The sequence below is a fragment of the Danaus plexippus genome, chromosome Z (assembly GCF_018135715.1).
Source record: "Danaus plexippus chromosome Z, MEX_DaPlex, whole genome shotgun sequence".
NCBI classification, from domain to species: domain Eukaryota; kingdom Metazoa; phylum Arthropoda; class Insecta; order Lepidoptera; family Nymphalidae; genus Danaus; species Danaus plexippus.
This window is the reverse complement of record NC_083559.1, coordinates 15,321,901-15,346,000: the sequence shown is the minus strand read 5'-3', so window position 1 is coordinate 15,346,000 and position 24,100 is coordinate 15,321,901. Positions and strand designations below refer to the sequence as shown.

Genomic DNA, 24,100 nt, shown 5'->3' with positions numbered 1-24,100 from the left:
AAGGTACGATAAATGAAACAAACTGTAAAATTTTTTTTATTATATTTCAAGAAATATACATATATATCTACTATTCTTTGGTTACATTTGGCAAATAATTACAGACTGGTGGCACTCCTAACAGTTATAAGTTATACAAGTACGATACTCACTACAACATACTAGAAACTAAAAAAAATATAGTTAATGTTAGTGAAATAGCTAAGACTCGGCAGTCACGACGATAAAAATACATAATTCTTAAAATCTAGAAGGCCAACGAAACAAGATAATCTTTGTAAACAAGGTGATTTGGTTTTAAAAGTCTAGCACTTTTAATTCGCAAGAAGATATCTTTGAAAATCTCCATATCTTTATACCTTAATTAAATGTTATAAATAAAAATTACATTTAGAAAATATATATTTGTTTGATATTAAAGAAGTATATAATTTTATGATAATAAATACTGAACTATTATTACTTAATTCGATAAGGCACAAGAGAACACAAATTTTATCATTTAAAACTACATACATATATTAATAAAATTTTATAAGCTATCAAAATTATAAACAGAGAAGTGTATAATGTATTTTTTTTTTTAATTTCGTTCGTGTTACATCTACATACAAAACACAATTCATATTTATTATCTGTGAGCGTAATACGCTGTGTACGAGCTGTTGTGACTTGAGTGAGGTTGGTATCTGTCAAAATGGACATTAATCATAAATAAGCAACGATATATATAGCAATAATATTATAAGAACGAATCATACCTTACGGTGTGCGCGTGGGGCGCGTACAACGGCCCGCCGGCGCTCGGTTCAGCGGCGTAGGGCTGCGCTAGCGGACCCTCCTCGCGCCTCCGGGGGGCCCGTTGTCCGCCCGGCTCTGGTGGACTAACATACACACATACAATCGGTTGTACGTAAATCAACATAACGTGTTTATAGAATCATTGGAATCTTTGTAAAATATTATAACGGTTACTGGATAGTTACGTCGGAGAAAATATTGGAATATACAAAAAAAAAACAACGAGGCAAGGCAGATATGAATAGATAGCATTACATCCTAACGCTCGAGCATTTCAGTCTTAGATATAATTTATAAGATCTAGTTATATGATTTATTATAACATACGTTTAAGTAAGATTGCTACATATATGACTACATTATAAGCACGGGATCTTTACATTAACGGCTACTTTCAAAACAATGGTGTTCAGAAAATGTATGAAAGCCTTTTTTTTTATTTATACACATTATGATTCAATAGATTATTGCTAATATGGATTTTATATTTCGCAGTGTAAATACTTTTTTCGTTTTTAATTATTAGGTTTCTTTAATACGATTTTTAAAAAAAATATATAAAAAAAAATAATTACTTGAATTTTTTTGTTCGGTTAAAAATAGCTTTAACAAGAATAATATAGTGAATATCGCCAAATATGGAAATTTAGACATAATTTATTAATTTTTTTTCTATATAAGATATAGAAATAGAATTATTTTGAGCTTATTATTTTATAGTATTTATATTATAATTACTTGTTCCAAATACGCAACAAATGTCAAAAAAAAAAAACTTTTTTTTTACCTGTAACACGCCGAGAATTAAACAATCTGTATTTAATAAAAAAAAATTAAATGCTCGATTTATTTCGTTATAATCGCTATTCAACTTTTCGATGAAATATCACTGTAACAGTTTTAAAAACTTATTTAAACAAAATTCCCTTACAGCAAAAGCGTTGGACTAAACTTTTAAGTCTATTTGTAAACGAAGAATATTTTGGAGCGAGACAGTTATAGTCTTTGGTTTTTTAAAATAAAAAAAAAAACAACAATAACTTGTCTATTCTCTAAGGAGTCACTTGAAATTTCGTTAATACATAACCTAGTAGGTACTACTTATACTCTTCTTTTCATTATTTCACAGTTAAATTTCACGGTAGGTAATCATTGTTTTATATAATTTTTATTTATATTACAATATCTGTAGTGATCAATGTTTGTTACATATATTTACTGAAAGGATATGTTTTCTAATAAAAAAATTTAATAGCCTGGGTCAACTTACTTAATAACTATTTTGACAAGAAGCGACAAATGACAGCCATATATTAATCTATCGTACCGGGAAATATAAAAAAAATTACCCTACCCTGTTTGTGCATATGGCGAAAGTTGCTATGGAATAATTAATGACGTATTTGTTTATTTTAGAAAGATATCTCTCGCTAGTTCGATATTTAAAAAAAAAATTAACTCCGACATATGAAATTTACGAACCTGCGTAGTTTTTTTTTTAATATGTGACAGATTAAATAGACACAGAATATAGTGAAAAACTGAATGATTTGCTATAAAATGTTGGTATTATGCCTCTCTCGTCGCGATTGGTCGGCTCTGGCTGGTGTGATGTGAGCCGAGTGCAATCCACAGTTAACGATCGCCAGAGATTTATTTCAGAATAACGAACCAATACACGCCGGGATCGGGGTAAACAAGCGTTTAATGCACACTTTACAAACAACTAGATATTATTTTCGGTAACAGTTTGGGCGGAAATTTATGATATGTAAAACGATCCTGACTTAGTTAATACTTCACATACGTCAAACTGTAATTTTTTAATACTATCTGTCTATAATAAAAATAAAAAAAATTATAATCTGTATCATGTTATAACGATTTTTTTTTACTCAATACAGATAAAACAAAATAAGTAAATATCTATTGATATGGTTAAGCCTTAAAAACGTCATCGATATAAATCAATCACGACTAAACTGTATCTATCAACGGTGAAGTCAAAATAGACATTGCATAGCAATAAAACGGTTCGGATGTCAAAGTTGGCGGGAAACGCTGGCCGCCATAACTGTCGCGCGTAACTCTTTAGTGTGTGGTCGTAAAAGTAAATTGTCGCCGGCTGGTGGAATATGTCTCGTGATTCATGTTGTGACACAGAACCGAGAAATGTGGTTCAGGTTAACGTTTTACGGCCCCTGTGCTGTGCTGTGTTGTGTTGTGCCGTAATTAGTGTTCCGGGACAGTTTTATTGAGAATTAAGAATTATACATTCAGAAATGTTTATCACGTCCGAGGTAACTATCGTGTTATATATATCTGTACCTCAAGAATCACAGCAAGGATACCGACGACTTCATTATCAGTTGTTTAAATTGTAATGTATAGAAGTTTAAAGTTATTGCTGTGAACTAAATAATAGGAACACAAATCATTTTAAACTTTGTCATAGTTATGTCAAAAAAAAATATATGATGGAATTTGTAACTTTATAAATCGTCGTCTATTTGAAAACACAGTATAAATGATTTATTTTTTTTTGCACTACGCTCAAAGACTATATTAAAATGTCCGAAATACTCTTAAATATTATAGAAAATATAATATATGCTAAATTATTTATAATGAAAAACTCACCAGTCGTCGGGATCGCAGTCTCTGAAGCCTTTAGCGAACGGATTGCTGGCTATCTTCAATTGAGTTATCTGTGGAAATTTATTATTGTGAATGTACAATTTGCTCATAATATAGATAATAAATAGAAAAAAATATATCGCGTTTATCCGTCTTGAATCATTATATTAAAAAAAGTAAACAATAAGAAATAGAAACTAAAATAATGACAATTTTTTTTTAATGTCCATGTTTAATTACGCTGTGTTCGTTGAACATTATGCCAATGTCGTATTATTTATCTGTATTAATATAAATAGTGATATAATTGTTTACACGATGGTTCTGATAGGCGGTGACCGCTGTGAACCCTGTCTCCGGGAAGATGAAGGTCCTGTAGGGGACCGTCCCCGGGGCGCTCTGCCCGTCTCCGGGTAGGAACACCACGTGCAGCCGGGGCTGGTAGCGGTGCATCGAGTTCAGAATTATCTGTATAATGATTAACAGGTTATCCAAGTTGAATTGATGAAGAACTAATTTTACGGGTAACTATAGATATATATAAATATAAATATTTTTTATATATACGATGTTTTCATCCGTTCAATAAAAAGTATGAACAATAATTTTTATTAAATTTTAACTTTGTTCATTTTTAATCTTTTTTGATTTATTTATGAATTCACAATTAGTTTACCTGAGACTAAATCGATTATGTCTTATCAAAAACATATACCAAAATATGCATTTATATGTATATATACATATATATATTTATACTAACGTGTCCATTGTCGTCCAACTGATTGTTTGTCAATTTAAGTTTGTCGAAAGAGACGAGCTGTCTCATCCAGTGTGCTCCGGCCGCTGGCGAGTCAGGGTGTACGTGGATACGAGGCGGAGACACAGGGTCGGCCTTGCCAGCCACGACCCAGCTCGAACTGAACATTATTATCACATCGCATTATATATAGGGATTACGGACACAAAATAAACGCTCGATTGTCGAAGACGATCAGATAAACGCTCTAACTTTGAGCAATGTTTTTAAGAAATATACGCTCAGCTGCGATGATATCCTGTTCAAAGTTTGAGTTGAAAACATTGATAAATATAATCACGTCGCTCAGCTTCCAAAATTCATGATTAATTTTCGAGATACGAGAAACTGATAAGTATTATAGAAGTTGGTCAAGTAGTCGCTCAGCTATTGGATGTTTTACAAAATAAATGCTCAATTATATAAAATGGACGCTAAGCTCTGTTAGAAACGACAAAAATCATGTTCAAAAATAAGAAATAATTCACGTAAAAATTATCAAACCTAGTTACGCAAACAATATATTAAGTATCCTAATCAAAAGTTATGTATAAACATCTTTAAACCAAACGAATATTTTCGAATAATTTTTTTTTTTTCGTAAATATTCTTACATGATTTATAAAATATATATTGAAGCTATTTTGATACAAAAAAAAAATTAAAATGCAAAATAGTTCCAGTAGTATTTGCATAAACTGTATCCGATTAAAGTGGTTAGTATATCGTAAGACTTATTATAATTTTTATTTCATTAGTAGTTTAAAACAGTATCCTAACAGTAGCGGCATTCGTGTTGTATACAAAATACACCTAATATACAAAATAAATAGAGTACATATTCTTATAAAGGTTGTCTTAACGCGTATATTCGTTTTGAGTCATTATATTTAAAAAGTAAACGATATGAGCTATATCCTGGTAAATATAGCAACGGACCTGTGGAAGGCGTATCTGTATCTTTTGTCGTCCAGCGGTACGAAATCCACCAGCAGTAGATAATCAGCATTGGGCAGTAGACCGGAGAGCCTCGCCTGGAGCGCTGGGAACATCCGTCTGCCGGCCTTCGTCACTATCATCTCCGTCCCGAGCTCGTGGAAGCTCCGCCATAACGCTGAAAGCTCTAAGGAAGCGCTGCAACGAGCTACAGCTGGGTGGAGGGTCACGCTTTGATTCGGGACCTGCGAGTGGGCCTCCTACGAGAAAAACACTTGTTAGGTTAGGTCAGGTTTTGTTAGGTTAGACTGTGTACTAAGTTATAGCGTCTGTATCAAAACGAAACTTTCTTGTATATGTCTAAATTAACTATTTACCTATTTAATTTTTGGTGTTTTAGTATAACGTACATCGTGCATACTTGGCTTACTCATCGTTGATTATTCTTATAAATATAACATAACTAAAACAATTTTCAAAGATTTGCTCTTAATTAAATGCTCTTGTACTGCTTCGTATCTGTTAAATGTGTGTGTGTGTGTATACCTGAACACGTGGCGGGGGCGGGGGCGGCGCGGGCGCAGCGTGGTCTCGGCACGTGCTCTCACTGAGCGCCTGTAGCGGAGAGTATGTACTCCGCGAACAGCTAGCAGTCTGATATAAAACGAATTCAGACATGAAAATCATAACACGATATACAAATGTAGGCGAAATAAAAACCTATCGATTGAACTAGTTAGTACCAAAAAAATTTTTCTCTGAGAGTCGGGACTAATACGTATTCCTGATATAGTCGTCAGGAATACATATAACGACTGGGATATTTAATGAAAAGCTTTAATTAGTTTGCTAATCAATGAAATATGATTCCCCTCAGCCTCTACCAGATAAAACAACCGAAAGATATGAAATACAGTAATATATAAATAAATAAAATCTACCCTCCAAAAAATATACAATTTCAAATTAGGTTTATTTAGTGTGATATATGTAAAACAATACTAACGTCTCGTACTACGTTGTAAAGCGGCGGCAGTACGGGCAGGTGTTCCTGGTCGCGGCTGACTCGCTCAGCTAAAGCCTGCAGTTGGAAACCACCTCGCGGGAACTGGTTGAACACAACGCCTGCAACAAACGATCACCACTTCACATTCTCCAAGAACTAAACTATTTACATATAGCACCAAAACGAATTCGCTGCGGTCAGATCACGTTTAAAATTACATGTAAAATGAAAACGGTGTTCTAAAGTCGAATGAATCAAGTAAATCTCTGGGTCATTGGAAATATGATAACCTTTAGTACAATACAGTAACGAACGCGCGACTAATCAAAGTTAAATCTAGTTTCCGACTAACGTTAATGTGATTCAGTGTATACGGTAAAAATTAAACAATAGTTTCACATCAAAAACCTAGAGCTGGACGGGCACTGTCACGTGCTAACATTACATCGTCACGCTAAACAAGGAGAATAAATAGTTAAAGGATTTTACAGAAGGATAAACTAAACGCTCCGTATGTATTGTGATGATGATAAATAGTGGCAATTTTAATGTTATTTCTGTAAAAAAATTCGCAAAGCAATAAAATAATATCGCAGATAACAGTTAGATATAAATAAAAATAAATTGCAAATATATAAGCATCAAGCAAGAGCCCAACGTAAAACACTCAATACTAGAATTTCCCTTTGAATAAGCGAAATCATGGTAACGAAGTAATTTTATAACACTACCCTTAGTACGAGTATCTCCAAACTAAATACCGACGGTTTCACGTTTTCCATTCATACAACTCCAAATCTGATAGTAACAATGTAAGCGAACGAAAAATTTGGAAATGTTTATATAGATTCAATCCCGTAGCAGGTAGGGACATAGAACATGCAACATAGTATGCTTTACAACAGTTACAATACTTAGGTAACACTGAAAATGTTTAGAAAATGAAAAACGGATTAATGCAGAAATTTTCCAATACTTTTATTGTTTTTCGAAGTAATCTCCGTTCCTCTCCACACATCGTCAACATTTGGTGACACCAGTCCATACGAAGGTATTTCTGGTCGTCGCGTAAAGTATGGGGATTCCATCTGGTACAAAGCTTCCCGAATCCTAAATTTTCGCGTAATATTTTTTGAACTTTGCCCGTATCTGCTGATAGGTCGCTCACTTATTTTCCTCTATGATACGTCGCACAACATTGATGTTGCCTTCATTAGACGCTGTTAAAGCGCGTCCCTCACTCGGATCTTCATTAAGATTGCTAAGCCCACGCTTTAACTCGTTAAACCAATTGTAAACACTGGCACAAGATGGGGCCTTTAGAAATCCTAATCGCAGCCTATAATAGCTTTGTTGTTGAGTAATCCCACAACGGAAGTCATAATATCATTGACAGTAAATTTTCTCGCGTTAGGTCAATTTTCACGTGTAATAAGTTTTATATTTGCCGCCAATTCATAAAAACAAATAACAAATGCATGCAAGAAACTACACTAGGTTACCAAAGAGTTCCAAAATGGAAATTCAAAAAAGCTTTCATTACCAATGCTTCTAACTGGCCAGTTCTAAACTTTTCCAATACTACCCACCTATAAAAATGTTACTTTGGTAAAACTCGCTTTAAATATAACGATAAATTTTGATATTAAATTATAAATGGATTCCTTACTTAGACTAAGGGTACCTTCTAAACGAGCAGGTCTTAGTCTAAGTTGGCACTATATACAGATCGTAAACAGTATTACTTTCATAAGTTTTCGCACGTTATAGTATTTAAGTATGTTACTCATAAAAGCTAGCCTTTGAAGGCAGCGTCGTGGAGTGAATGAATGACTATAACCTGTCTTAAACTATTAATGAAGACATAAATTTCACAGGAAAAAATAAAACTCACAGATACCTTATACTTATCAAATATTTGTATGTAAATATTATAAAAAAAGTGGCGGAACAAAAAGGACCTAAATTCTAATCATTTTATTTCATAGCACAACTATTATAGGTAAGAGAAATAAAAATTAATCTATGGAGATTTTTAAATAGTCGCGAATCTAAGTATGAATAAAGACGTCACCATTACTGTTAGGGAAGTTTGTTAAGTTTGTTAGGGAAGTTTGTACCCTTTTATTATCCTTAAAATATAAGGATCGAAGGAATTAATAAATAAACGGAAAGAACGTGATATTATGAAAATAGATTAATAAACAAGAAAGGTACTGCCGAAAGAATTATATTACAGAAAATCTCAAGTTATTTTCTCATAAATAAGGTTAAAAAATTTAGGATTTGTGATATATATTTGTCGTATATTCTATTTAAACATATACCAAATCACATACCTACGACGGTCAACGGTCAACGACAAGAGAGAACGGGCACAGATAATAATTATGTATCCACTATCCACTGTAACGCGATCATTAAAAAAAATACGAAATCGAGACGAGCTCACAAGTAATCTAACAAAATATGAACCATAAAAATGAAAGCGTCCACTCAATGGCGGACATCTCACTCAACTAATTGGTCCAATGGGAAAATCGAAATCTGAAACTATAAATTGAGAACGACTCCGTTATAAATAAGCCAGGCGATGATAACTATACTTACGACGTTAAGACAACGATCCCCTTATTTTAGAACGTTATCCTTTATAGCACCAGCGCTGGTGTCGGATATGATGTATCGACAATATTAAAATAAACACCTTAACATCTCAGCATTACACAAATTTATTATTACGTGGCTATTAGTCGCTGATTGGTCCAAACTCCCAATATGGAAACGCTGAGTGGGGTTAGATTTAAAACAAATAAATATGCAAGCGTAATGCTCTTTAAAATAACACAATGTGGACAAAAAAATGACATATAAAATAAATAATAGGAGTAACTTCTAAATTTGATAGCCATGAATAACAACAGTGACTTTGTACGTCGAATCAAAGCAGATTTCTATTAACATATAAAAAAAAAAAAAACAATCAGTTTGACAGCTCTTTTCAATACAGATAATCAATAATATGAAAAAAAATACTATCGACTGTGAACATATACAGGGATTATAAGTTAATAAAGCTAGCTATAGCATAACTTATTTTAGAATTTTAAGTCAATTGATAAGTAGAATGCAACTTGAATCGTGAGAACCACACTTAATAATAACATTCCTACACAGCACACAGCACTTGGCATGTCGGAAACGATAAATTTTTAGAATTAAAAAAAAAAAAAAGTGTAATTGTCACATTTTGTTTCATATGCATAATACCAGAAACTAATGTGCATTCCATTGTATTAAAAACATACTTTATTATATTAATTGTTATGAAGGTGAAGTCATGTAAGGACTTGTTATATTTTTTTCTGATCTTTAAATAAATACTTTCCTCTTTATCACATTCTCTATGGTTTATGACATACGGTACATGTACTAAAATAAAGAGTTAGTTCCCGTGATATTTATATTATTAATATCGTTGTATTAATTATAAAGATTTGCTTTGCCGTAACACACTCTTCCCTGTACTGGCTGCACATTATAAGTTAATTAGTATTTTAGAGAACTATAAATCTAGAAAGGACAGCTGTATTAATGGGTCCCGTTCCACTCCAAATGCTGTGCAGTCGGTAAATCTTGTCAATTTTATACGCAGCTAAATAATTTGCAATATCTATACTGATATATCGATCTAATGCCGTGATTAAGGTGGGCTTGCACGAGAGTTATGTGTCTCTATAAACATAGATAAAAAATAAAAATCAACAGTGAATCTAATTACCTTATGCAATTTATTATACGACCAATTTAAACACATGCATCGTGTAAACGCAACTTAATTGTCAGACTCTAGAAGAGTTTACTTAAAGTATAATAAATTAGAATCGAAAAGTAAAAATAATAAGGTATGTGTGAAAAATCGATAACATGATTTTCGGTTTATTCCGTTAAATAATTAAATATTTAAATAACACATTCGTCGGTTATTCATGACAAACTAAAAGAGCTACAGATGACAACTTAAAATATCTAATTAGGTTGTCATTAGATTAAATAGTGATATTAAGATATTACAATATATATATATATACTATATATTTTGTACATGAATGTCATAGACACAGGCTAAGCAGCAACAGAATTAATAAGACTTGTGTGAGCAGCAACCAGGTGAACTAATTTGTGTTATATTATTGTCACAAACGCCATCCACCCAGCAATAAATCGGCATTGATTGACCGCGGTAGTTGCAGCGCTCATGTTGCACTCAGGGTTGCCAGCGATTTATTGATCCAAAATTAATTTAAATATATAACCACGGACTGTTTATTTACAACTTTAGTCTTTTTTTATACTTAGAGTGTAAGATACTCCGATTATATTATTCTTTTGAACGACGCTAAGAATACCAATTATGAAATCGCGTTGTCAATACCAAGTGGGCAATTCGGTTCCATTGTGGCTATTAATAAACAAGTTGAAGTTCTTACTGGTAAGCATTGATAAAGTCAAACTATTAATTAGAGTTTTAAAAATTGTTTTAATTTTTAAATCTATAATTCTGTTTGTGGTGATATTGTTGAACAACAAATATAGCGTCAATATATAAATATATAACCAAACACAGCCCTGTGAAGTGAGCCACACGTGTAGTATCCATTGAGTTTGATTTACGCGCTCATACGATACACATTACAAACAAATGTAAACAAATCCATTTTTAAAATGCTAAAACTAAACATTAACAATTAACAAGTACTATAATTAGTGTCGATACAGTTTATAAATATAGATTACAAAAAAAAAAAAAAGTTTTTATTCGTAACTGTCACAATGACATTACTCAACGCCTCACAGCCAAATGGTAGAAAATATTCTAAGTACGCGAATGAGTCATAAAGTAATTAAAACAAACAGTGGCCATCGCACAAACAATTCATAAGTATAACCCGCCACCCGGAACAATTCCACTTAAGTTTTATTTACAAATAGAAATGTTCTTCCTCACAAATTAATCCACATCACTCGATCACTCTGTGTCAGCATATCGAGAATTGCTCGTTAACAAGCCAATACTAGCACGTCACTTTGAAGATACGAAGACATGAACATGTACATTTTTTATACACAAACATTTAAATAAAAACGTAATAAAGATTTATAGAGACAAATAACCGAAACGATGTTGAATCAAATATAGTTAAAAAAATATCAACATTTTTTTCCTTTTTTTATGATTAAATTTATTCGAAATTAAATATAATATATAAAACATAATTACGCTTCGAGCTAGAAACAAATGAAACCGAATGAAAATCATGCCTTATGTAAATGAAGTATTTTATTAAAAAATAAATAAAAGATGATTACTACGAAAATGATTTAAAATCGTGTGATTTTACTAGCGCTTAAAAAAAACTCCTAGTAATTTCATAGTTTTCTTGCTGGAATATAAATCAATCATCCAAATTATGGTACATGTATTGTGATAATCACACGACGAATTGAAATAGTTAATAGGTGAAAGCAACAAATTTATCGATAAACGTATCTCTGTTTTAATTAAAGCAAACATACGAAACCGTCAATGTTGCCTGCGAATTTCCTGTCCCATCAATCCATTATTCTAGGAACGCTGAACCACGCTAGATGTCGCTGCATCGGGTTGTTTTGATAGCTGATTGACTGATGCTGCCAAGCAAATCTATTCCTGGACTAAATTCTGATACCTATTTGATACTCGATTTATACTTGTTCGTTACTGTGTTGTGTATTTCGTTCTTCTATATATCATATTTACTTATAAATAATATCATCTTATTTTTATCGTCTTAATTTTAAAATAAACCTCATACTATATATATATATATATAATAATTTTGTTCTGGTTAAAGAACCTTCTAGACTCGTGTAGCTACGTGTTACTTAATTTATAATGCCTTCGAAGATGTCGAAATCTTAAAAAAACTTAACACTCGGTTTAGATAGTAATAGTATAATTATGCTTGTCTACGTTTTATGTTTCTTTTCTATAATAATATTTTTATATTCTGTTTCCTTTTTCAGTATTCCATTTTCAAACTGAATAACGGGCTGACAATTTTGGCTCTGAATATAATTAATTCCTGATTATTATCGTGCCACAAATATAACCAGAATCCAAAGCATCTGCAAGCGAGCAAGCAACAATTAGTGCGAGATGATGTCAGAGCCATAAGTCCTCGAAAAGTTTAGCTGTCAAATAAATTTTAAAACTAATTGCTGTGCATCCATCAAGCCGGCTGGCAGGGAGTGTGAACGTGGACAAATATCTCGACATCCAATGGAAATGTTATGATTGCTGATTGATACGTGACAACATGCCTTGATACCTCTTGGCCGTTGCTCAGACATTCGGCATTCGAAACGGAATCATGCGATCGTTTAATTGTAAAATAAAACTCATTAAAATTAATGATCAAAGGAAAAACCTTCAGGTTCTTTTGTAGAAAAAAATATATAAATTTAAATGTACATTAAAGTATATTAAAAAATACATTTATATCAGCTACATCAATCAGATGTATCTGAGGAGTGAAAATTAAAAATTAAATTAGATAGGAATAATCTCATTTGTATTTCGTAAGGACATTAAATTTATTAAATTCTTTTAAATCAAATAGATTTTATTTCAACTGGCAACCCACTGATTCGCATTGCTACCACGGTCGGCCGCGGGCACTAATTGTGATTTGTGTTTCTAACGACGAAACCGATTCCTCTATCATTAACTATTTTTGGATACTATCAATTATTACTAATTCATAAACACGTAAAAAGCTTTATTTAATACATTGTAATCATTTTAAGCATCTGAACTATCGAGTATTTCCTAAGTGATTAATTTGAAAGCGTAAATTTGATTTGAATTGATGATATAGTTAAAATTCATTATATATTTTTGTTTTTAGAACCGATTCATTGTATAAAACCGTGATTTATATAAAAAGTTATATAATTCAGGGTCGCACCTACAGTTTTAACCATAATCTGACCATATATTTATCAAGTGATTTTTATCAAAGTATAAAGAAATTAAGTCGTCGATTTCATTCGCGTTACACCCCTACCCGGTAATGTATCGTCCACGTAATGCTGTATTACTTTATAATAATAGTTTTAGTTATACTCTTAATTGGATAGGGAATGAGAGATATAACTTATGTTGTCGGAATTCGAACAAAAACCAGAAAAAATCTAATACATAGACACTAATACAGTTTATCAAAATATGTACATTCAGAACATAGTTCACTTTGAGTGTCCTTATTCGTATAGGAATGACAGTTAAGGAATATACGTGTCCTATATATGTATGCCTACATCATAAAGCATCCTTCAAGTTCCCAAGACGTATCTTGTGTTTCAAACGCGTAATTTGTAACTGAGGGGTAGGGTTATTTATTTCAAAGTTTTTGTTTATTGGAGGAAATTCCACTAAATGTCAAACGTATAAATCGTGTGCGCTCTCACAGTAAAAATATATTTTGGAGCTCATAATTAAAAGCTGTGGCAGCATGGAATGGGATCTTCACCGAGGTGCACAATATAAAACGTTGAATGGGAAGAGTTCTGTTAAATTCGCTTACTGCTTTATGCTAAATAATATTAGGTGATGCACTGTTGTTCAACAACCATAGATTAACAGAATTTATTAAATCATTTCACACAACTAGGTCTTTAACAACAATAGAATATCTTTATTAAAATTTAAAAATTATGTCTCCACAGATAAGCTATCATGCATGCGACTTTAGATTTAAAAAAAAGTCCATCTCCACTCATGTGTACCAACATGACGGCTTCAGGAAGTTTCGACCTGCGTGATAAATCAAGGGACATACAAATTGCATTGTTACCAACATTACAGTTCCGATCGTATCTAATTAATGCTTAATTAATATAATGCTGCGAATTAAAATTCAATAACAAATCAACACGTGTTTACAATAACACTTCAACCGCGGAGCCTCATGAGAACGGGAATGTTTATGTTGTGGAATTAGTCATTTAAAATCATATTCAGCGATACGCGAACCAGAGCCGTACATCACAACAGCTGTTGTACGTGACCCCGCTCCTCAATACAAATACCGTTTGAATTTGGAACTAATCTCTATCAACAAATTCGGCTCTTTAAGGGGATCAAAGCATAGTAACGTCATATTTCGATATCTCAAAACAGAAACAAATAGTGCACCTCTCCAAATAATTGAACTATCGCAACTCACGAACACCTATTGGTTTTTACCAAGACGGTGTTGGTGTTTCAAATATATAAGATATCAACGCAGAAGGTGAAATAACAAATAAAATACTTAAAGTATCAAAGACGCAGCAACTTCTGCGGACTTCAAAGAATCAATATGGACGCGTTCAAAATTAAATATAAGAATAATAAACATAGGACGATCTTAAGTTTATTTTGTTTAGCGATATCGAGGCACATCGAAGACGCGTTGCGCTCTTTGGACATCCTCATTTCCGTGGTTTTAATATAAATTTAATAGATTTTAATGTTTGTTTATCGAAGGATAAAAGTAATCAATAATATTATGAATTTGTCTCGATTATTTTACGATATTATAATTTATATTTTTGCAGATACAATTTTTTTATAATACAAAAATTAGGATGAGGGTTTAGGAAATCCTTTACGACAAAAAAAAACTAAAAAAAAATTACTAAAACATGTTTGATACGTCACCCTCATGATGCCCCATATCGTAATTGTTATAGACAAGTTTATTCTACAGCCATAACTATTGTAATTCACGCATCGATTTCGATAAAATTAAACTTATAATAACAAACACTATCATATATAATTTACAACTTGTTTTGTATTTGTTTATACGTTGTAATGGAAGAACAAAGATTCGACATCACGTGGTAGAGGAATTAGAACTGGGGAATTGTTGCGTAATTTTTATAGACATTAGGATATTGTTGCGATTTGTTTGTTTTTTTCGTATTCTCACGATGTATGAGATCGTCTGCAATGTATTACATAAAAATTTCCAGCATACCGAATTAATAGAAACTAGATTGGAACTATCTATTCATTCGGATTGATTTGCGATTTTGCACGACGGGTTCGAGCTTTGTTTATAGTCTATGCTAATCATATATAACCTATATCTTTACCTATCATTCATTACTGTATCAGTAAACTTTGCAAAAAGTTCAACCTTCTGTCCCATTCCTAGATGCAGGAGATTGTTTTATGTCTACAAAAGTATTTTTTTATAACAATGTTACAATTTGAAGAATATAATTCAATAGCAAATGACGTTTCGTTCTTAGTTCTAAGAAACTAGAAATAACTGCTTTATAATATGTTTCGCCACGCTCCCTGTGGAAAAAGTCTTATAAATTCTGATACAAAACAGCTAACCGGGTATCAGAATTTATCAGTTAAAAAAATATTTATAAAATTTAAAAATTTTCTGATACAGATTTCTATGAGAATCTATCAGTTATGAGAATTTATGAGACCGTTTCCACAGGGCTTTAGCAAAACTTAGGTACTTACACCGGTGTCTTCCTAAAACTTCGTAAAACCATAATAATTCCCGTTCAACATGCTTAGTCCAAGTTGACAACTTCATACGGGCCGTTCACAGTTAGTTATCCATACGCATTCGAACATTATAACAGTAGTGTATGTTGTTGAATGGAAAACGCGAGCTGCTTCGTATGCGACGAGACGTTGCGAACTTGTACTAAGCATATCGGATACCCAATCTCTAAACAATAAGATTGTGATGTCGTTTAAAATATATTTCCTGATCGTATAAGTCAAAGCGTTTTATATACGCTGTTAAAAATGAAATACATTCTTTGAAGACAAAGGAGCGAAAAGTGTAAGGGCACCGAAACAATATAGAATTACACATTTAACCCGCACACACCTATTCATCATAAGTTTAAATGAAACTAGTATTATTCGGATATACTACGCGGATTTTATTATTTAAAAACTACATAATCCCGACGTTTCGGTTACTTAGCAGCAACCGTGATCACGGGCAGACGAGGCAGACGAGGTATATCCGAATAATACTAGTTTCATTTAAATGAATAAAACTCGCGAAAATCTTAGATCTCATCATCATAAGTTTATTTAAGGAGGTAGAATACAAAATTCTAAAGCTTGAAAATGAGTTCCATGTTGAAAATGTGATGATAAGGAAACCAACGAACGTGGGCATTTAATGTAAGATTTACTCACCGAATTATGTTTAGTGTGTATGTATAATACTATGGCTTCATTCGCACTGAAATATTTAGTCATGTCAAAGTTTTTATTTATTGGACCTTCATTGAATATTGTTTTTTTTTTTAATGTATTTATTCTAAAGTTCATGCAATAAAGTATAGCGTCGTCTAAAAATATTTTGACAGCCACCCACCGTCGGCGACGACACGAGATGCAGTTCAACTACACAATACAATTAACAAAATTACTAAAGTTGAATTAAATGTTAAATTGTAAATGTGTGTGTGCGTGTGTGTGTGTATGTGTGTGTGTGTATGTGTGTGTGTGTGTGTGCGTGCGTTTGTGTGTGTGTGTAATACGCTGAAGCTCGATTTAAAACTAGTAGGAAAGAGTATTTTAAATGACAAAGCAATGAAGTTAAATAAAGAGAAAATTAATTAGTATTACTTGTTTATATCAAACTAGGTTATTTAATGGTCAGGAAAGAGACAAAGTTTGTTTTATAGGGGGTGAGTGATAAAATAGGTTTGAGCTAACGGCTGAGGACTAGGTAGTGCCTTTGCTTCATTACAGACTAAAAAAAAATGTAAACGTATTAAATTTGAAGGAAAACTGACTTTGAAATAATTTTATTCTTAATTTTAAAATAGTCAGTGACGAAAAAAAGTCAAGATAGGTCTGAAAGAAATATTATGCAGTTGCAACAGTAACAACTACAGTTTCCACTTATGAGATAAAAAAATAAAATGAATCGCCTTTGTATATTTTAATTGCAAAAACCAACATTAAAATATTCAAAGAATTTATTTAATTTCCAACCATGGAGGATATAGGGATGACGTCATTAAATTATTTTATTTGTTTTCATTAACAATATTTATGATTTACACAGAAATTGTTTTTTACACTGAAAACTCTCAGAGAAACGCGGAAAAGTCTGAAAGCTTTACAGTTCTGATTGCAAGTTAATACAATATCAGTTTTTTCTTTCTAAGCAACAAGCGCCTACCGATTTTCTATTTTTCTCTAGATGTAAATGGACACATTGAAAAAATATTGATTCCTCTTAGATTGGACGTCGTAAAGCCTAAAATAATCGGAGTTTCTACAAAGAAGTTCTTATTTAAATTAAAAATGAAGAGCTAAAAAAATTCAAGCCGTGCTAAAACTCCGCTCCTATAAAACTTTGATCAAAATCACTCGAGATGTAGGGCAACTTTTTTACGCGCGTTTTGTATTTAAAAAAAAAAATGACACATTGCAGACACGTGGCGTTATCTTATCAGAGGTGAAACGTTATTTGACTGTTAAAAGTTTTACAAATAGATCTTTTAAATGCATTTCACTAAATGTATTTTTAAATTTTTACCTATAAGATTTATGATCCCGAATAACCGATTTTCGGGCGCCTATATTTATTTCATTGTCTATAGATTTTGATTAGATCGTGTTTATAAGAAATTGTTTGTTATACAAATAACCTTAATACTGCTAAAAGTACTCTGAATAACGAGTTTTATAAATTAGGTAATGAAACTACTAAAAACTATCCTTTCATATTGATAAATCGAATATTTTTATAATCTGGTGAGTTATGAAAATTTTTAAATAAGAAATTAATATGAAAAATGTTATTTAAAAATAATAAACGCATTACCTACTCGGATGAACGCGTATTCTTGGGTCAGAATATTTAACAACCCTTGACATTTTATGTTTTAGTTATCCGCATCGCATTTGTTAAGAGCGCAAGAACTTACGGACTTAACTGTAAATAGAGCTGATTTATGTCCCTCCAGATTGTTGACAAAGGTTTCAAAATAAAAATAAAAAATACTAAAAAGTTTCTATATCTACCGAGATTATTTTTTTTTTTTTTATAAATACGCAAATTGTTCAATGCAGATTGTAATGAAAATTCGAATGCGTGTTTTTAAACGCCTCAGAATATGTATCAAATTGATATAATAATGAAAAAGTAATATTACATTATTTTTTATTTATTTCACTAAGTAGAGCAAGTATACAATTTGTAACACAATACTTCAACTTTGAATTTTTTTTCTTTTTGCAAGTCATCGTACCGCCACCCACGATACAGAGTATTGTCAAAAAATTATATCGTATACATATAATATAAAAGTTTAATAACAAAACTGATAATACTTTTTAATTTGCTTAACAATAGTTTATTTTCTTTATAAATCTTTTATTTTTAAGAGATAACACCGTGATTTTTAATATAAAGCAGTGATACCTAAATCTTTAGCTGTATTTTTTTATTTTATCTGTTTTCATACGTCCGTTTACATGAAATCAATTATTATAGTTTAATGAAATAATTCATTATAATAGTAAACATAGAGAACAATTTGTTCCAAACGATCCACTGCCTAATTATCACAAAAAACTCAGCCCACCCCGCAGCACATTTATTTCAATTGACATATGCGCACCCTGCTCATGATTAACGACCTCAAGATACGTTGAGAGGATTCTGCTCTTGTTTTAATATGCACTTTTTTATAAGTAATTTTTTTTGCACAGACATTAACTATTTACCTTAGGATTTTCTTATATCACAATATTTTTTTTTAAACAATTCATATGTAACTTTTTTTTTTTCAAATTCTTATCCGCATCAATTTCCCGTTCTACGTCTTTGACGTGAGCGTTTAATTAAAAGTAGAATGTATTAAGAGCCTTATTTCTGCTGTGTCTAATCGTCTTTTTTATCTGTGGAACAGAATAAAAAGTATTTTTGGCATGTTTCTACTGTCTCTGCGGAATTCCTTGTCAGTCATCGCTCGGGTGTTCGCGACGAGAGATAGATGAATGAACCGTCTCATATTTATATAATGTATGCAGCCGAGAAAAAAATAATTACTAAGTGCTAGGAAGAGACAACGATCGTTAAAAGACAGGAGTGTAAAAGGTTAAATGATTCATAACAATAAATTAATGACAGATACAACTGGGATCCATTTTAATGTAACAGATATATGACTACTCAAGATTAGTACTCGTCCGAGAAACAAAAACGTTAACATTGGCAAAATATTCCACGATTCATGTGCGATTGAAGCCATAGCATAAAAAAGAGACACAGATTATATTAAAAATATCTTATAATTAAATTAATTTTGACCGATTCATGTGTAGCAAAACGATAAAAATGTACAAACGTCTCGCGATAGTCAAACTAAAAGCTGATATTGTTAAAAGCTTTTATGATTCTCGTGATTGAGGCTGAGATACAAAATAGACTGCATTTAGGCGTCATCGAGCCCTGGTGATGAGAGATCAGTGTACGTTCACAGAGAGACGAGTTCCGCATTGTTACAAACTATATTATAGTTAATTTAACACATTACAAAACATTCATATATTTTATATGAAGAAGATTAAATTCGATATTTGACTTTAAACGAGTTCGCCATCGCTATCGAGTTATAAAACCTTCGTGGTAATTTCGGATGAATGCTGCCAGTTGAGCATTTTTATATATTAATATTTTATTATTTGATTGACGCCGTGCGAAATTTCTAAGCTACACATATAAGTACATGACGATTAAAATCAGACTTTATCATGAGGTTTCCCAAGCTTATTTATCAAGAATTTCTAAACAATTTTGGTTTAATAAATTATTGTACCAAAATATATCATAGAACTGGCGATTGGAAGGTTACAATCAGTGTAATGATCTAGCCAGAACAACGTCGTACGGACGTACGTATCGCTCGTCCCATGCTCTATAACATTACATCAACGGTCCATGCAAAACAACCTGAACGCTAAAATCGCATATCACTCATCAGGACTGTGATTAAAAAACCCACTAACCGTCCATCTGTCTCGGCTGGTGCCAGTCCTCGCGCCACTCTTGGCTCTCCATCCTATAATATCACTGGCACTATAAATCAGTTCGCTTTTAGTTAATGCGCGCGCGCACAGCCGCGCGAGACGAACGCTTCTGTCGTCGGACACGACTCCGGCCCGCCTCACGCCCAACGCCCACCATCACACGACTAGGGGCTGTTCTTTATGTATGAACGTGATCATCCTTTATATTATAACATAAAAACAATATGGTTCCTAACCTCTACGATATCGCTTTCTTTTTCGGGCGCTACGTGTCGGTTTTTTTTTTTTATATTAGCTGTACCGAAGTCAGTAGTTTGTCTGCCAGCCCTGAGATTTAGTAATTCTTATAGTAAATAACTTTGATGTTAGCAAGAAGCCGGCGGTTTATTTTGGAGTGCTCCTGTATCTAATAAACTGCAGGATCATTCAACGCGCGGTAAACAAGAAGCGGCAAACAATGTTTGAATTTATAGTATAAATAATAATAAGGTAACTTATATACATATATATCGACTTTTTGCTAATATTTAGGTGTAGCACCGGCAGAATTACCTGAAATCATTTAAAAAAATATCATTAATTTATTCGTCTATTTTAAATTTTTTTTTTTCTTTAATCATCTTTTATAAAAGGCAATGATTTTTGTTTATTCTGTCTAATATCCTATGTAGGATTTAATGTTCTTGATGCAAATCTAATATCTGTTCCCGTTCTAGTGATAATTTATTGGTTAAAAAAAAATTATTGAAGCAAAAACATACGTTAATGGATATATATACTCGTAGGTATGAATGCACGATTCTGTTAACAAATTTTGTCACGATTTAACGGTTAAAAATTAACTATTGTTCCCTGAAACATTATATCCTTAGGACATCTAAGCTATAGAAAGAGTAGAGAAACAGCAGCCCCAAAAGTATTTTAAATAAATAAAAAACGTAAACGCCACATGTATATAACATGGGAAGTATAAAAAATATGTCATAGGTATACCTTATTTTATAATATAAAATGTTTAAATAAAGCAATGTTTTTTCGCTTCCGCATCCGCTACCGCACTTTATGTGAACATATCACAAAAAACACTCGCTGTATAACAATCAATAAACAACAGAATATAACTCACTTGCCTGTAAGAGTTTTGTTATAGGTACACATTTTATAAGTAATCTGTGCTCAGGTAACAGGTAACAAGTATTCTATCATATTTTTAAACTACGAATTTTAAAGAATAAAAAAAAATACATAAAAAATAACATTATTTTAAAAACTTGACATATTTATATTTATATAGATTATATATAATAACCCAATAAAGGATTTATATTTCAAACAGCTTTATTTTCGGGACAATAATTAATTTTGTCACTATTTCGTGGATCAATGCAGTTTTTTATAATTAATTTAAAACATATATTTTTTTATAACGATCCATAAAAACAAATGATTCATATAGTGTGAAAGAAAAAAGAATAATTATATTTCGTACTTGCAACATTAGTGAATGCTAATGTCATAAACGTGAAAAGAGTTTTACGTAAGTTTTGTCATAATATATATTATTTATTATAATAAATATAATTGGAAGAAATATTCCGCATTGTGTTCGATGTTGACGATAGGAACAAATTATTCGTTGGTACAAAACATATCAAATACATATTTTAATATTAACATAATTAAATTGCTCGTTAATACCTACAGTTACAAAACAAATAACAATTTGTGTAAGAAAATAAATAATTAGAATTTTGTGTTTTCTATGAATGGGACTTGTTTATAGTTAGTTTTTTTTTAAAGCAAAATTATATTATAGTAAACAAAATATAAAATAGAAAAATATTCAATACTAAGTTGAAAACTATCCGCTTCTATCTTCATTTTTTTTTTATTTTTTTTAAACAACTCGAAGTACTTGTAATATAAGTTATATTGATACGTCTCTTCCGTCTCTTGATAGGTTATATTATATAACTTATCAAGAGACGATAAATAAATAGTAGTTATTTATTTAAGGTATTTCACCTCCTTTGATCAAACATTTTCCAAGAAACCACATCGAAGTTCAAATTAAATATTATAAAATAAGATTCAATATATATAAATAAAACGTTAAACTGGCAACAGGTAATTCAGAAGAATCTTGTAATTTCTTTAGTCGGAATCATCACCGATGGGCGTTGTGCCATTTCATCCAGTCAGAGATGAATCTGATGAGAGTGAGCGCGACGGATGCTGGGCGGTTTGTACCAACCCATCTGCCCACGCGGGATAGAAACAAATAAAATTAAATGTTTAATGAGTCACACAATCGCTACAGACACATGCTAATAGACTCCAATGTTGGTATTTAGTTGAAATTTACAATTTCATACATCCAACGCTAGTTTTGCGCTCGATCATTTATTTATACAAATATTTTTATTTAATCACTGACAGCTACTACGTCAAAATGGATTCCGAGATTTTGACAGACCGCATTTTTTTACGTCACAGTAATTGTTGACATTAAAATCATTTCTTTGACTTAATATTACTCTAATGTTGATTGTATAACATTGACGTATATTGATTTTGTAAGGTTAATTAATATTTGAGAGATCAGTTGATAAAAAAATACCTAGAACCTAAATAAACCAAGGTTAGATCTTACTTTTTTATAAAATATTATACGATTCATTTTCTATATACCCATTATGTTATTGACTGGTAAAATAATCTAATTGTTTTTACCATTTCGTAAATTTTTTACCTTTATTATATTTTTAGATGCACTTATAAATAAAAAGCCTACATATTACACTAGCAGTATTTTGCTTGGTTTAAGTTACATACATCGGGACAGAAAAACTTACGTAATATGTGAAATATGTATTGATTTTTAAATTAAAAATTAACAATACTATAACTAATTAGTACCTGTATAGGTACGTATACGTATATGCACATAAGAAATCTCAATAAACAGTAGGTGCACAAAAAATCTTCAAGTATAGCACGGATTGAATATCCCGAAACGAAACCGATTTGCCAAAACCGTGATTATAATGTATCACACGATTTAAGAACTCTGTAATAAAAACTGTGACGATATTAAAATAAAATATATTTTTTATGACGACCTCCTAAACAACATTAACGGTGGCAGCACTGAGTGCATTTCCTGAAAGAAAAATCGAAGCGTGTATTTACGTTTATGGCGGCGGTGACGACAGCTCTAACGACGCCATCTTCCGCCGCGCATATGTCTGTCAGCGAGTGCGCGCCGGATGGAGCCAAGGAAATGTGACGATGCTTTACACTGGCCGATTATAAGTAAATTACACATATAAAAATCCGTTTACATTGATTTATATATAAATGAAAGAATTAATACATTATAATGTATTAAAAAAAATTATACATATTATTTCTACCTCTAAATAACTTATATGAGCAATTTTAAGATAATTATTAGTTAATTGGTAACACTGTTACACAAATATTTCTGACATATGATTAACCCTTATTATTAGTTGTCGTTATTTTTGTAGTATGTAATATTATTTTAATCGTCTAAGCTAACCGTAACTGTAGTATGTATCACATTTTACTTAAATAATGGTCACCCTCTCCATCCATACTTCAAACAAAGTGAATCTGTGTTTACTGGATCTTTGTAAGCGATCGTAAACGCACCGAGCCAGGAGCATTGTGCCTTACTTCAATGATTTATTATTTAGAAAATTCTGAACTGCTCCCACTAAAATAATTATTCAGATTTATAGCTGAAATAAAACGTTTTGTTTATGAA

At 31.7% G+C, this 24,100-nt stretch overlaps 1 protein-coding gene across 1 annotated transcript; it reads right to left on the bottom strand.

Annotated features, from left to right (window-relative positions):
• Window positions 1–544: 544 nt before the first annotated feature.
• Window positions 545–20,426, bottom strand: LOC116778082 (T-box transcription factor TBX1-like). Its single transcript, XM_032671951.2, has 9 exons — window positions 20,287–20,426; window positions 6,180–6,298; window positions 5,720–5,827; window positions 5,177–5,433; window positions 4,202–4,358; window positions 3,754–3,906; window positions 3,442–3,509; window positions 762–884; window positions 545–689 (listed from the first exon to the last, which is right to left on the bottom strand). The coding sequence occupies exons 1-9, from the start codon at window positions 20,336–20,338 to the stop codon at window positions 632–634; spliced, it is 1,095 nt and encodes a 364-aa protein (XP_032527842.2). The 5' UTR covers window positions 20,339–20,426; the 3' UTR covers window positions 545–631.
• Window positions 20,427–24,100: the final 3,674 nt, after the last annotated feature.